This window comes from Bicyclus anynana, chromosome Z (genome assembly GCF_947172395.1).
Source record: "Bicyclus anynana chromosome Z, ilBicAnyn1.1, whole genome shotgun sequence".
Taxonomy (NCBI): Eukaryota; Metazoa; Arthropoda; class Insecta; order Lepidoptera; family Nymphalidae; genus Bicyclus; species Bicyclus anynana.
In genome coordinates, this window is record NC_069110.1 from 11,064,042 (window position 1) to 11,080,338 (window position 16,297).

General features: G+C 32.5%; 2 protein-coding genes across 2 annotated transcripts; one reads left to right on the plus strand and one right to left on the minus strand.

Annotated features, from left to right (window-relative positions):
- The first annotated feature begins 230 nt into the window (after positions 1 to 230).
- Positions 231 to 10,961, plus strand: LOC112045865 (ADP-ribosylation factor GTPase-activating protein 1). Its single transcript, XM_024082230.2, has 9 exons — positions 231 to 433; positions 503 to 670; positions 743 to 856; positions 948 to 1,102; positions 1,891 to 2,017; positions 2,307 to 2,429; positions 2,755 to 2,885; positions 7,506 to 7,682; positions 8,555 to 10,961. Exons 1-8 carry the CDS (start codon positions 374 to 376, stop codon positions 7,672 to 7,674), a joined length of 1,047 nt encoding a protein of 348 aa, XP_023937998.1. The 5' UTR covers positions 231 to 373; the 3' UTR covers positions 7,675 to 7,682; positions 8,555 to 10,961.
- Positions 10,962 to 12,178: 1,217 nt separating this feature from the next.
- On the minus strand, positions 12,179 to 13,525 carry LOC112045867 (peroxisomal membrane protein PEX16). Its single transcript, XM_024082233.2, has one exon. The coding sequence runs from the start codon at positions 13,299 to 13,301 to the stop codon at positions 12,315 to 12,317; it is 987 nt and encodes a 328-aa protein (XP_023938001.1). The 5' UTR covers positions 13,302 to 13,525; the 3' UTR covers positions 12,179 to 12,314.
- Positions 13,526 to 16,297: the final 2,772 nt, after the last annotated feature.

Genomic DNA, 16,297 nt, shown 5'->3' on the forward strand with positions numbered 1-16,297 from the left:
AGGAATGAATGAATGAAGGTTGTGGCGAGGATAAACTAAATTACCTGCATATTTTGCTGTTATCTGTTTACACATTTTTGAAAGAAATATATTTTTAGGTGCGTTGTTTATTTTTTTCCTATAATTTAAAAGTTAATTAAAATACAAGCGACCATTAATGCGTCTATTTACTTTGCTGTCTAAGCCTGTGACCTTCATTGACAATAGTCGGTAACGTCAAATATGTCAAATTTAATACAAGTACAAGTTACAATCCTGTGATTTGTCATTTGTTGCATTGATTGAAATTGCTATCTTTTGCAGGTTTTTATGTGGCACGGAAATTGAATTTCTATTATTTTTCAAATTCACTGCTTCGAATTAATCTCTTGGAATGGCGTCACCGCGTACCCGTCGTAAATTGAACTCTATACGCACGCAAGATGAGAACCACGTAAGTAAACCGATGGCCTGATCATCCCGTATGGTAGCTATACTTGTAAAACTGTTATTTTTGTTGTAGAAATGCTTTGAATGTGGCACTCTGAATCCTCAATGGGTGTCTGTGACTTACGGGATTTGGATATGTTTGGAGTGCTCGGGTGTGCATCGCAGCCTTGGAGTTCATTTATCTTTCGTTCGGTCGGTTACCATGGACAAATGGAAAGACATCGAGTTGGAGAAAATGATGGTATGTGTGTACCGTTCTTGTTTAAACATTCTGTTTGTTTTAGCATTTAATGTGTTTTTTTTCATTGTCAAGGTTGGGGGCAACTTAAATGCTCGCGTATTTTTTGAGAGTCAACCTGATTATAAGGCGGAAATGAAAATTGTACAGAAATATAATACTAAAGCTGCTGCCATGTACCGTCAAAAGGTAAGTTTCATCATTAAAAGAAGTGTATTCCACTTTATATGGATACAAAAAATCCCCAGTGTATAACTAATGATTTACATTATTTTTATAGATAACAGCACTTGCTGAAGGTCGTGACTGGAGTCCCTCTGATTACAAGCCAGAGATAACAGAAAGGTCTTCTGACTGGAGCCAGTCTCAAACTTTTTACTCATCTGGTGATAACACATTCCATACTAGTGGATCTGACAATAACATAAGTTACCAGTTAGTACTAATTTTGATAAATGATTAAATTTAAATGTTTTCTACTTGAATTTTTTATGTATGTGAACTTGTGCTTGTGCTTCTTTGTAGGTATATTTTTCTATTCTTTTTTGTATGAGGTAGGTAACTATGAAGTAGGGTGATGAAATATAAATAAAATACCTAGGAATATATTGCTTTAATATCATCTATGGGTTAAATTTGAGAAAAGGCTTAGAAATTCGAAAAACTCCTGAAGGTCATGAAATTATTAATCACATTCTCGATCAAGTCATCAACATTCTCTTTTAATGCATTTTCATTTGATACCCCACTAGAGTATATTTGCAGACATTTGGTTATTCTTCCCCACTTTGAAACCCCACAACTTTTAAACAGCTTAACTAATTTGCATCTAACATTAAAAAAAAACACTCCTTTCATACAATAAAAAAACTAAATTGAAATCGCTTCATCCGTCTGGGAGCTATGGTGCTACAGACAGACAGACACACATGTAAAAAGTTAATAAATCAGTACTGCTTTGGTAAGTTTAGTTGAAGTTCTAGATGGGAATAAGGCCAAATGGATAATCATTTCACCTTCTCTAATATGCTTACTAAATATTAGTATTAGTAGTGATTGGGAACCACTTTTAAAAAATAGCTTAAATAAAACATTATGCTGTATTGTTTATATATTCGTAATATACTCGTACTAATATGATTATCCATACTATTTTCTGTATTTTTAATAAAATATATATTTTTTTATTGTATCATAGTGAAATGTGTAAAATTTATTAACAGCAGTGAATATGGCAGTGGTCGCTACACTGGATTTGGAAACACACAAAAACAATCTCACTCTACACCCATGTCCCCCATCCACAGTGGCAATGAGATTGTTGATAATACTCTGGCATCTCTAGCTTCGGTGAGTAAAGACCTTTAAATTGGTCCAGATCTCCTTCCTGGTTTCTGAGGTCAAAGGTTTCCAAGGAAGAGGTCAGTTGTAGATCACTGTGCTTTTTGTCATGCTTATCTCAGACTGGGTGTGGTCCAAACTTACTAAGTACATAAATTCAGTGTTGTGTTATGGTACTGTATGAAAATCATACAGAACTGAATAGCTATTAGGTCTATTTTTCCTTTTATATTTATTTTACTTTGAAATCAAATTTTTAATTTGTAAAAAATGAGTTCTTTTAATTACTTTGGGTCAGGGCTGGTCAATGTTGGCTTCATCAGTGTCAAAAGCAGCGCGCAGTGCAACTGAAAATGCTGTGCGTTATGGAGGAATAGCATCGCAAAAAGTATCTGATATGGCTTCCACTGTTACTGAGAAAGTAAGTTATGAATTGAAAGCATAGTTTTATTTGATAGTTGTTGATCAATTGAGAGATATCTCCTTTTTTAAATCTAACATTAACTGAAAAATATTTAATTTTCATTCTCTGGCATCAAACATCTTAAATTTACATATTTGTATTGAAAAAAATCCTAATTAAATCTAGACTGTCTGCAAAATAGCATACACACACATATTAATATGCTATCAGTTGAATCAAGAGATGATTATTTCAAAATCTGTTTCTAAAACAAAGTCAGTTTCAAAAACAAATTACCAAAATATTTTAAGATATATAGAACATCTTTTATATATTTTAATAGGTGAATAATCGTGGTGGATGGAGCTCACTTGGTGGTAGTGAGCTGCGTCGTACAAGCAACTCAAGTACCCATTTCCAGTCTACTGGCTATGGTGCCATGAAAAATTCTACATCTGAACCATATTCCAAGTGGTGAGTCTCCTGTATGCATTAATATTCAAACATGCTTTTCACAAAGACTTGACTGTTGATGAAAGTTAGTGGGGTAAGGAGAAACAAATATCTTAAAAGTCCATATGGATTCACCATGCTTCACATGCCGGGTCCATTGCATGGCAGATAGGGATGAAACAATACCATTGAGGTATCAATACTTTTACTCTATACTATAACAGTCGTCAAGGAGCAATACTTACCCTGTATCAATTGAAAAGTTTCGATACTTACTTGTATTGAATCGTCATTCGTATTTTTTGGAAAAATTTTAGTAGGGTTAGTAAACCGTAACATGTATTGGTATTCTTTATTGGTAAGTACATTTATGAAAAAGTCTGTCTTTGTAGTGCTTCCCAAAATATTTTTTTTTCCAAATGTTCCCCAGTTAAATTTAAGCAAAGTGGCGAGTGGTGACAAAATATGGAGGCACTGTTTTACTTGTATTTACTCATATCGTTTCATCCCTAGTGGCAGAGCAAAGTGCCCTGGACCTGTGACCAATGGGTTTAGGTTGTACAACATAAATGTACAACGTACAATATTTGTGTGGGTGTGTTATACAACTTGACATACCATCACAGCGATGCAATTTTTTATTTTGACATGAATAAGTTTACCTCATCTTATTCGTTGACTAAAGATAATTTATATCTGCCAAAAAAATGTAAGCAGCATGTTGCGTCCCTGTTGGCTTACAACTTAAATAAGTCAGTTACAAATGTTGTAACGCAGTCTATTGACACTAATTCGACTTGTAAAAATAGTTCTTCTGTTTCTATTGACCAGAGTACGAGTGATAGTACTGTCTCAAATGTTAATTTTTATATAAACGATCCAGTTACGAGTAGTGTAACTCAGTCTATTGACATCTCTACAAACTGTAGTAATAGTACAAATATTTCTATATATGACTGCAGTACCAATCCTAGTACTGTTACAATTAAAAATTCTTTAAACTAGAAAATATGACAACGGAGGTGCACTGTAACTTTAACATTGTACACCAAAATATACAGAGCATCAACGGCAAGGAATTAGAGGTTGAACTATTTGTAGAGAAATTCAATATACACATCTTATGTATTACGGAACACTGGCTCACAAAGTCACAACTATCAGTACTTGATATTAAAAATTTTTCATTGTCAAGTGTATTCTCCAGAAGGGCTGGACATGGTGGCTCTTTAATACTTTTACTTAATAACCTAAAATACAAGGATAGAAAAGACATAGTTAGTCTTTCTGTGGAATGCATTGTTGAACTATCTTGTGTGGAGTTGGAACGAATTGTTATAGTATGCGTGTACCGACCCCCTCCTGCTGACTTTGATCTATTTGAAGAGGTAATGGAGGATGTAATGAGACGTTTGTGCACATCTTCCAAACAAATACTGATTTGTGGCGATTTTAATGTTGATATTCTAACAGAAAACTCAAAGTCTGTTAGATTTCTTAACTTATTCAAATGTTTTGATTTGACTCATGCTTTTAATGAACCTACTAGGATAACGGCTACTTCAGGGACATGTCTGGATAATATATTTTACAATTGTGTGATTGAAAAAAAGATGATAATAAATAAATTAGGCTCTGATCACAGTGGTCAAATAATAACTATTTTAAACAATAAATCCAATAGCAACCAATGGTTCAAGTATAGGCCGATAACTGAAGGTAAATTAGAGCGATTTAAAAGCATAATTTCTTCAAAAATTCCAAGTCTTTCATTTGAAAATAGTCACCCAGACAGGCTATTTGGTACACTGTTCAAGACAATAGACAAAGAGTTTTGTAAAATTTTTAACTTTAAACGTATTAATGTTACTCAAAAATTAAAGTTTAGCGAATGGGCTACTGTAGGCATTTACAAAAGTAGAGACAGATTGTACGAGTTGTACGAGGAGAAACAGTATAATCAAACGCGAACATATTTAGAACATGTAAAAAACTATTCAAAAATTTTCAAACGTGTTTGTATTCTTGCAAAATCATTACACATCAAAGATAGAATAATAAAATCTGAAAACAAGGTACAAACAACCTGGAACATAATTAATAAAGAATCAGGCAAAATTAGACCACGTGATATGAGTTTTGAATTAATTGTCAATGATAAAAAGATAAACACCGATAACGAGGTTGTTAATGCCTTTGAAGACTTTTTCCAGAATGTTCCTATCTTGTTAACAGATTCACTGGACTCTTCTGCTACGGAAGCCCAGAGGATATTAAGAGGCCATGTTAAAGAGTGCAACGTTCTTTTTGAATTTCATCATATAACTGTATCAGACATTAAAAAAACTTTTAAACTGTTAAAATTAAAAAGAACTGGAGACATGTGGGGCATGTCAGTGAAAGTAATATCTAACATCATTGATGTCATTGCTCCCCACTTAGCTATTATTTTTAATGAATGCGTGGATTTGGGTATCTTTCCGAACCTAATGAAACATGGCAAACTGTTACCACTTTTTAAATCAGGTGACAAAACTGATGTTAATAATTATAGACCAATTACAATACTGCCAACACTTAGTAAGGTTTTTGAAAAAATCATTTTAAATCAACTTTTAAGTCATTTTAATTTAAATAATTTATTTCACCCTGAACAGTATGGTTTTACTAAAGGTCGCAGTACAACTGATGCAGGTGCTAAACTTTTAAAACATATATATGATGCATGGGAAAATGCTAAGAATGCTATTGGTGTATTTTGTGATTTGTCCAAAGCATTCGATTGTGTTGACCATAACATTCTTTTACTTAAGTTAAGCCACTATGGCATAAAAAGTGTTGCACTCGATCTCATCGCCTCTTATCTTAGTGATAGAACACAAAAGGTATGCATAAATGATTCAAAGTCTCGCGGTTTTTCTAACACAATGGGCGTCCCACAGGGTTCAATTCTGGGTCCTTTTCTATTCCTAGTGTACATAAACGATTTACCACACCATGTTAGCGGCATCTGTGAGATAGTACTGTTTGCTGACGACACATCCCTAATTTTTAAGAGTGACAGAAGTAAAGATAATTCCGACGATGTAAACCGTGCCATATCGCATGTGTCGCATTGGTTCACTGTTAACAACTTACTTTTAAATGCAAAGAAAACTAAATGTATTGAGTTTTCATTACCAAATGTTATAAAATTAGATAAGTCTATAATGATCAATGGTGAAACACTAGAAATAGAGAATTCCACAGTTTTCCTGGGAGTGACCTTGGATTCTAAACTTCAGTGGGGTGCTCATATAGAAAAACTGTCAGGTAAACTCAGCTCAGCTGCTTTTGCAGTGAGAAAAATAAGACAGTTTACTGATGTTGATACAGCTAGACTTGTTTATTTTGCGTACTTTCACAGCGTAATGTCTTACGGTATTTTGTTGTGGGGCAAGGCTGCTGATATACATTCTATATTTGTACTTCAAAAAAGAGCAATTCGAGCAATATATCAACTAAAATCACGCGAGTCCCTTCGTCAAAAGTTTAAAGAAATAGGCATTTTAACAGTAGCCTGTCAGTATATATATAACAGTATAGTTTATGTGAGACAAAATATTAATTTGTACAAACGAAAAGGAGATGTAAACCCACGTCTTACTAGACACGGGCATAAGTTAGTTATTTCTGCATATCGTCTCCAAAGAGTTAAAAAATCTTTTGTGGGTTTGGGTGTACTCTTCTATAACAAGATCCCCAAGACTGTGATGGACTTGCCAATGCACAACTTTAAGCAATGTGTTAAAAAACATTTACTTAGTCGAGGTTACTACACTATTCCTTAACGACAAAGGTGCTTGGAGGCCATTGGATCAGCTTCCACCTTCACACAGGAAATAAAACTATAAGAAATTGTAATTTAATTGTTATCAAATGTAAATTGTAATACTGTATGACTTTTTCAAAAGAGCAACTGTTGAGTTTCTTGCCGGTATCTTCTCAGCAGAACCTGCCTTCCGAACCGGTGGTAGAATCTTTACAAATAGTCAACTGACGTGTCAAAAGTGCTTGTAAACTGAGCCTACTTGAAATAAATGAATTTTGAATTTTGAATTTAGGTTTAAGGAATTCCTTGACAATTGATTAACATTTCCCTTCTCAGCTTGTGTTGTTCTACTTACCTAGCCAAATTTAGTAAGATCTATTAGAGTAGCTTTGGATACCCGTTCTAATATTGCTGCAGTTCTAGAGTGGCCAGGGTCTATTTTACTGGTAATTTTCTTGCACCTACTTCTACGCCGTACAGACTAACCACATAGCCATTTTTAGTTAGTAATCCTTTTACGGTGGTAATTTAGATTGTTGGTCTCCCATGGCACTGAGCATAACAATTTGGCAGTGGGTAATCTGAAAAGTATGTGTGAATAGTGTCCTGGAAAGTACAAACTTGCTAGATGCTCCAATAGGACCGCCAAGTACTGATCATGTTCTTTCCAGGTGGAGGTCTTTAAGCTGGGGATGTTAAGACTTGTCTTGATGTTATGACACATTGGCTCACCTTGGTATATATGAGGGTCAACTCTATCCGCAGTGATAGTTAAAGAACTGGCCGACTGTTGTCATGCTTCATCACCATTATGTGTTTTATGTTACCAGGAATGAACAGACGCAGCCTGGTGCAGTGCAGTCTGTCGCAGCGCGTAACAACTTAGATTCACGCGATCTGTCTCAAGTGGGGGTATCAAGTCCTCCACCTGACATTAAGAACATAATTATCAAGAAGAAAAAACAAGATGATGATTCGTGGGAATGGCTTAACAACTAAGTCAACTCGTAAGCTGAATTTTTCAATACTTTTTTGTAAATATAAGTACAGAATCTTTTTATTACTACATATCACCCACTGTAATGAGCTTCCAATCATATAATTAAAAGTTAGAACAGTAAAAAATTTTTTGATAGTAAGAAAAACTTCTCCATTTAGTTACTCAGTACTCCAAAAATGTAAGTTTTATAACATGTTCCTTAGACATTGTTGATTAATTTTCGTCAACGAATATAACCCTAGAGTTATGGGAAATGGGCATACACACTCTGTACTGCTTGTGGTTGTGGCATGAACAATCAACAAGCAAAAATGTCATATATGATATAATATATTATTTATTATTATTTTTTAAAAAGATTATTTGCCATATCTCTTAAATATGACTAATATTCCCTTTCCCCTCCAACTAGTCGGGAAAGACTGTATTAGGTGTGGGTACGACAATAGACCAACAGGGCGGGGATCAAACTACCACCCCTCGATGATGAGTCTGACCGCTTTACAGTTGAGCTATTAAAACAGGTTCTCATAGCTATTAAAACAGTTTATAAAATGTAGACACATAAATGAAATAAAATTCAATTAATCTCCTAATCAGCTAATCTCAAAGTATGATTCTCTAATTGTAATAGTTTCCTGTAAGCTGGTGGACACTTTCTGTATCCCAAAGGATTTTTGTTAATTGAGTCTGTGCTCTCCACTATCCGTCAGTGCGTGTTTGACCGCCAATCACTACTGAGCTATTATTATAGTTCCCGTTCCTGTGAGTGTACAGGGATATAATATAGCCACACGACACTCACAAATAGTTTCACTAGATTCATAGATTACGCCCTACAACACCACAAACTTATTTTAATATAGATTTTCTTTTCAGTTGCATCAAATTTAAAAAATCTGTGTCAACGGGCAACTGTATTATTCTTCAATGGTGACAGCTGTAACTTATTTTATATTTTCATTTTAGTACAAAACATATTTGGTAAATTATATAAGAAAAATAATCTACAATCACAATAATTGTAATATATTATTTAATTTTAACACGCATAAATTAGCTTCACTAACTATGCATGTAAGAAAATCTTGGAATCTTAATTTGACCCACTTCCCGGTCTTCGATTAGGATGAAATTTTGCACACGCTCTGAGGTCTGATTTTAATACATGACTAGCTAAGAAACGTTACATTACAAACCCAATATGGCGGACTGGCTGTTTGAAATACACCCCCATGATATGGATATCAAATGAAAGGGTTTTCTGTCAGGAATACGAAAATAAGAGTCACGTGACTTAAATCCAATATGGCGCACATGCCATTTGAAGTGCACCCCCATGATATGGGTATCAAATGAAAGGGTTTGCTGTCAGGAATACGAAATCTTTGTTTTCTCCATTTGTAATCTTTAGTGCGTGCTAAATGCGTGTTTTTTAGTTTTTTAAATATTATTATTTTTATTATAGTTGAATGTTAGTTAGCTCAATAGTATGTGTGTAGATTTAATATCTTATGCATTGTCAACTAATTGTGTTTAAAATAATAATTGACTTTTTGAATAGATTTGAAGTTAAATTACATTTAAAGAATTACGCTTATGAAACTATTTTTTAATGCAATTTTTATATTCCAATTTGCATGTAATTTTATCAATGGTAAATTTTATTGATGTTGACTAAAATGTATTTAGATATCTACCTAGTTTAAGAATATCTCAGTAATATTTTAAGCTTATTCAAAAGTACTTGGATAAATAATACTAGATAATTATTATATAAAATCAAAATATGTCAGCTATACAAAGGAAAAAGTTGGCCAAATATTCTAATAGAATTTTTCTGTTATATCTATATATCTGTCGAAACAGTCCCCCTGAACAATACTTGCGGAGTGTTTCGATTTTTTTAATGAGAAGTATATTATGGTGGTCATAAATTAAAACTTTAGAAAGTATGAATGAGAATAAGATCAATAAAAAATAATTTACCAAAAGTATTAACTATGCTATATATATATATACTACTATAACTAGTAATTTAGGAAATTAGGTACAACAACATTAACTTCAAATAGTTTTTTACTCCATATTGGGTGTAAGGTTATTTCTGTAATCATATTTCAAATTACTAAAATGGATATTCATATGGAGTTATTGTGGCCTCATTTCTTATTGAGTTAAATTTATCTTGATGTGTAGTTGTAAGATAGCTGTTAGATATTAATATGTTGCCTAATTTCACTGTAAGTTTCCTAAATAGTAAAATATTTGTATGATCTTATTTTAATATGTTTATATCTCAATTTACTCTTAACTAAAGTTAAGGCACAAAATACTTTACCTAATATCAATTTCTCCTGTCATTACTTTCATGTTCTGTTTTATTTCCTTTCCTATTTCTTCTGAATGTACTTTACTTCTCCGTCCATTGCAATGGTATGGTTATACATGAATCAAATAGATGTAAAACTGCCTTTGCTTATCAATATCTTGGTATAGATTTATTGAAAATTGAAAAGAAAAGCATTTTTGGCTCATAAAAAAACTGTATAGACATTCTCAAACACAATGGAGCTGTTACTGGTGTTTTAAGTGTTCTATTAGTGCTTTTCTCCGTCCATATAATCTTTTGGCTGTAACTTGTCCTTCTAATTAAATGGACTTGTAATTTTTGGTATCTTGTAAATTAATAAAATTAAATATGTATTAATCAACTTGTAATATTTGATATGCAATTTCTGTATGTCAATAAACTAGTGTATGGTTGGAAGGGTGGAACTGAGCCTATATTTTGTTATTTAGTTAAGAATAAAGTTACATATTAAAATATGTAACTAGTAATAATTTGTAAAATTAATATAGCTATTTAATTACAAATTATTATTATTAAAATGACAAAACATGTATTGAGACTTTTTTCAATTTCAGAAAATTAAATACAGTCTCCTATAATTGTTCTCCTAAAACTTTCACATACCATTATTGGCAATTATTGTCCCATGAAAAAATGTACCATGTATGAGTAGGTATTTATATTAAACTGTATATTGCATGTTTCGATTTATTAGAGACAAAGTTTACAAAAGGAATCCTAAAATTATTATTTTATATTTTTTCTAAACCCAGCTTATAAAGCATTAAAAGAAGAAAATTATTTTTATCAAATATTAGATAAGCAAAAACTGTTTCTGTCTCCAATAGTTAATTAGAATGTTGGCCATGTCATAGTATAATTTTTATGTTTAGTATTACATTAAAGGAAATAAATAAATAAATTACCTTGCAATTAATATTTTTTATTTAAAAAACCAAAACTATTATTTATGTCCAATAATCATATCATACCCACAATTTTTATTTGTACCCAAATTGTAGCTTATTTCATAATTATACACAATTATCATAAAGTTGGAGACTAGGGTTGCTGGAACCAATTGCAATAATTGGTTCCAGCAACCCTAGTCTCAATAACATGACATAGGTTCCACTTGAATTTTCACATCACAATTGGTTTAGTCCTACCTATGCACAGCCTAATAGAAATAGGGTGTCATGCTAGGCTTAGGTAGGTCGTCATGCCAGTAGCTAGCCAGTAGCTAGCATCATACGAGTACTAGTTCTTAACTAATAGATAATTTTGTTTTCATCTTTTATTTATATGTCCTTTTTTAAATTTTGAACAATAATAATACAAAACACTTCTGTATTCTCTCATTTCTGTATTTTTTTTTACTTTTCACGTCTTTTTTTTAAATTTTATCAATGTCAATATAAAAATATAATACAAAACACTATTAAAAATTTATAAAAAAAAAATAAACCCCCCCGCTGAGGGACATTTGAGTGCCCCAGCAACCGGCAGTCAAGGCTCCAGAGTGAAGAACCTCCTTACAATACGCGCCGTCTCAAGAATCACTGCCTTCTGTATCCAACTTTTGATCCTACAGTTAAGTGAAAGCTTCTTATGATGTTGGTTGAAGCTTTTTGGTATAAGACCATTGACTGAAACAACTATCGGAACAATAAAAGTTGACTCAACATTCCATATGGCGGTAATTTTGTGAGCAGTAAAGAACCAGGTATTATGATACTTTTTCCTTTTTGGTTTTAACCAGATTAATGGATCAATTTTATTATTATGACATGATTGTTTGTTATATTGGAAATCTAATAAGACCATAGATATATCTATGGATAAGACAATCCAAAGTTACCAGAATTTTTCTATTAAAATGGGTAGAATCTGACAAAGTACAATATGCGAAAATATAAATAGGGGTTGAAAATCACATCTCAAAAACAGCTGAACTGATTTTGCCAATTCTTTTTTTAGAATATTTCTTGAAGTATGACAATGGTTTTTAGGGGGAGTTTATTTGTTTTTTTTAGGGGTAGGGAGGAAGCGCACATAAGTCAAAGTGAAGCTTGACTGGTTTTTAATACAAATGTCAATCAAAGTTTCTCATCCCACATTAACTTAAAAATTAAAATAATACATCTAACTCAAAATAATTGTATAATATATAATAATTGTAGATGTCATATAAATATAAAAATAACCTTAAACCAATAATATAATAACAATCTGCAGGAAATTATTTTGCCATAGCATATTAATAATAATGAAAATTAACTGTGTTTATGATGCCCACATGTAGAAATAAATATCCTGCCAATGGCTTAGATATTGTATTATTGGGCCACAAATAAATGACATCATTGGTATTTTACTGGATGCTGATTGCAATGTTTCCTCAATCACACGTTGAGAGTAGCCATTATACATTGGACTACGTAACAAGTACAATACAAGTCCAAGTTTTCTCCTACTTATTTCTAATCTCTGTTCATGAGATAAGACTTTAAATTGCTGATTGTAAAGTCTAAAACTCATCAAATCAATGCCAAGGGCAACAAGCCACTGCTTCCAAGACTTTGTACCAAATAGTCTCATTGCTGCTAGGTGGATTACTGGCTTCAGAATATGCAATAGCTCTGCCTGCATTAAATCTTTGATATCAATGTTCATTGGTAGATCATCTTTGGCATTTATAGGCTCCCAGTCACGTAATGCAATGGGTGGTGCACCATCAACACGGCGCAGAACTCGACCTGATCTTCTTAATGTAAAAAATGAATTGGACTTATTGTCAGTGTCTATACCCTCTATAATCTTTTTTCTTTGTAATGTAGGTACTGGTGGATGTTGTATAGGCAGTTCCTTGAATCGATAAAGCAAAATGATAGCTGAAGAGCATTTGAAGATCTGCAGAAATGTCGCCACAGTCCATTTACCTTTGTTTCCCCATCGGTTCTTTACAACAAGCTCAACAAAAACTTCACAGTAATGTATAATTGTTAACAACAACTTTATTTGTTGTTGAAGGCCATAATGTTGTATATCATTGCCGTAAGCCTCTTGAATAATACGATCATTAAATAAAGATAGTAGTTTCGACAACGAATACACTAGTTCTGAAATAATTGGTGACTTGTTTATTTTGCCAGCAACAAAATATGAAGACCAAGTTACAACTGTTTCAACATCAGTCACCACTCCTGGATTACTAATAACCCATCGTCTGTACATGGAATATATATCAGTAATGTTGAGCTTTTTATCCATTTTTCCAAATAATATTACAGTAGAGTAGAAGATTAGGTAAAAAGTTTCCCTTTCGATAAAGAACTCACATAGAACCTAAGAAATAGGGTATCTTCTACAAATAAGGAATGATTATTAATAAGATATGAAATAACTGAAAAATACTGATTTCCACTATCTTCCGGGTAAAGTGCATCACCGTCACCGACTACAAAATTACAAATGTCAACAAATGTCAAATGAATGCTTGGAAAAATGAGAATAATTCGATTTCTGCGATCCCCATTGACGTTTCCTGTATTGCCATTTTTTAATGAATCTAAAATAGTGTTGTGACAAAGAGAACGAACATGACTTACTCATTATGTTCTAAACCAAATTAGTATGTAACTGATAATTATTAAGTAATTTCCTAATCTATGGCTTGATAATAAATAAATAAAATTTAATTTGACTAATAACTGAGATAAATACAATTAAATTAATGCTTTTAATTAATAAAACAGGTTTTTATAGTATGTTAGTTGTAGCGGAAGTAAGTTACCTCTTTCAGTATTATTTTATTACAAAATTATTTTCGAATGAAAGAAAAAACTCAATAGGTAGTAGGGTAAACCAGATAGGAATATTCTAGAAAAAGTCTTCAAAGGCATTAACGACCTCATTAGCAGTGTTTACCTTTCTATCATTGACAATTTAATCCAATATTCATATCACATTGTTTAATTTTGCCCGATTATTTATTATGTTTCAGGTGGTATGTAAGTACTTTGTTCTCAGACACAATTATTCTCTCTATAATGTATAATGATTTTGCAAGAATACAAACACGTTTAAAATTTTTTGAATAACTTTTAACATATTCTAAATAAGTCGCGTTTGATTATATTGTTTTTCCTCGTACAACTCGTACAATTTTTCTCTACTTTTCTAAATGTCTACAGTAGCCCATTCGCTAAAAGACACAGTCCCAAAATGGGACTTTATTATTTAAAATTTATAAGCAGGTCGATAGTATTTTTCACGGATAGAGGATACAAATTACTGATTACTGATGAGAAAATAATTTTCAGAATTATTGGAACCCGCATTAATTAGGCAAAAGTACTACTACTATATATTAAACATAGACAATACAGTAAAAGTGTTCAAACAGCCAATAAAAGCACTTGGAAATGAATTCATATCCGGTGTAAGCTGTCAATGTCATGTAATATTGTCAAATGTCAATGTGTAAGACACAAGTTAAAAAGAATCATATACAGAGAAACATGAAACATAAAAATCCTTATATTGCTTTTAGGCACCATAACCGAACGCTAGTACGCAAAGATCACTGACAATCTGTCAGGGTGCAGTGTTACCAACTCTCCAAAATATTTATCCCTAAAGTTGGTGTCAAAAACCCCTAAAATCGCCTTAATTATTGAGTTGTCCCCCTAAAAAATATAAATTCATAATAATTTAGAAATAATATGCTGTCATATGTTTCAAAAGTCTATATTTAATACAGACAAAATACTACGTCTTTATCTGAAGATTCAGATTTTTTGAAATCATACATGTTGACAATGAATAAATTTACCAATTTTTTTTATTCGATGAAAATTGCCTCCAATTACCTCGGAGTGGTTGTAGAATAACGTATTATATGTAGTTATAAGTCGCTAAGCCAAGAAAGAAATATTAAAATTATCATCAATTTAAAAATATTAAAGAGTCAAAAAATCCCTGAAAATACCCCTAAAAAGATCCCATTTCACTTATTTGCCCCCTAAATCTGGGGGGAAAACCCCTAAGTTGGGAACCCTGTCAGGGTGTAAGTTACAAACATGTTGCCATGATAAAAATTCTTAATTAATGTTGTCAGCTAATGAAAAAAATACAATTTATTTAATTATGTTAAAAAAATGCGGGTTCCGTTTTTTTTGTATTTTGGGTTTTAAGCCCTATATTTTATGTTCTTTTATGATAAAAATAATTTGTTCTGCTTAGTTGACACTCGGAATAAAGGCCCAGCCTCCATACAAAATTGGGACATGTCCTTTAATTTTTGGCTAGCATTAATGCGTCAGTGTTATAATTTTACTAAACTCCAGAACAACCAGCATTATTATTTATCTTTAACGTATGATTCTAGTTGACATATACGAAATTGAGATTCTACGTAACAAATATCATCTAGTGCCTATTGGTGGAAATCATACAGGTAGGTAGATGACATTTCTCAATTGATTTGATGTTTATTTTAATAGGTTGATTATTATCAACCCAATAAAACAAACAACAATACCCCTACCCTACGTCTACCCTATGTCTACCCTACCCTACCCCTACCCTATCTCCACCCTACTCCAACCTTACTCCTCCTACTCTATGCCTACCCTACCCCTACCCTATCTCCACCCTACTCCAACCTTACTCTTCCTACTCTATGCCTACCCTACCCCTACCCTATACATATTAAAATTCAAGTTATTACGAATCGTTTGTATGGGAGTATAATTTTTTTTCAGTCTTTTTAAATTTTTCTCGCCGTAAAAACCATCCTAGAACTTCAACGAACATTAAAAATAAATCCTCTTTGAGAGGGAATGAACTGAGGCACTATTATTTACCTACTAGCGGATGCCCGCGACTTCGTCTGCGTGAAACTCGATGTAAACTTACCCAAAGATTTGGCCAAATTGGTCCAGGCGTTGTTGAGTTATGCGCTTACCAACACATTTTGCGATTCATTTTTATATTATAGATACATAACAGGACATCACTGTGACAATAAATATGGTATCATTATTTTACAAAGTGACATTAGCTTCTGTCAGAAAATTCGCAGGATTAATGATTTTACACACGTAAACCAAGTTTACGAGTATACTAAGGCCTAGTTCGGACTACTTTAGTATTTTAGTCGAGTACAAACGATTTTTGGGCGGTATTATTAGAATTGTTCGTACTCGACTAAAATACTAAAGTAGTCTATACGGCCCATTACAGACTATAACTTTTTAAGAGCT

Coding starts and splice junctions, on each gene's coding strand:
- LOC112045867 (XM_024082233.2), bottom strand. CDS start 13,301: ATGGATAAAAAGCTCAACATTACTGATATATATTCCATGTACAGACGA.
- LOC112045865 (XM_024082230.2), top strand. CDS start 374: ATGGCGTCACCGCGTACCCGTCGTAAATTGAACTCTATACGCACGCAA. Junction 434..502: donor GCACGCAAGATGAGAACCAC/GTAAGTAAACCG, acceptor TTTTTGTTGTAG/AAATGCTTTGAATGTGGCAC. Junction 857..947: donor CTGCCATGTACCGTCAAAAG/GTAAGTTTCATC, acceptor TTATTTTTATAG/ATAACAGCACTTGCTGAAGG.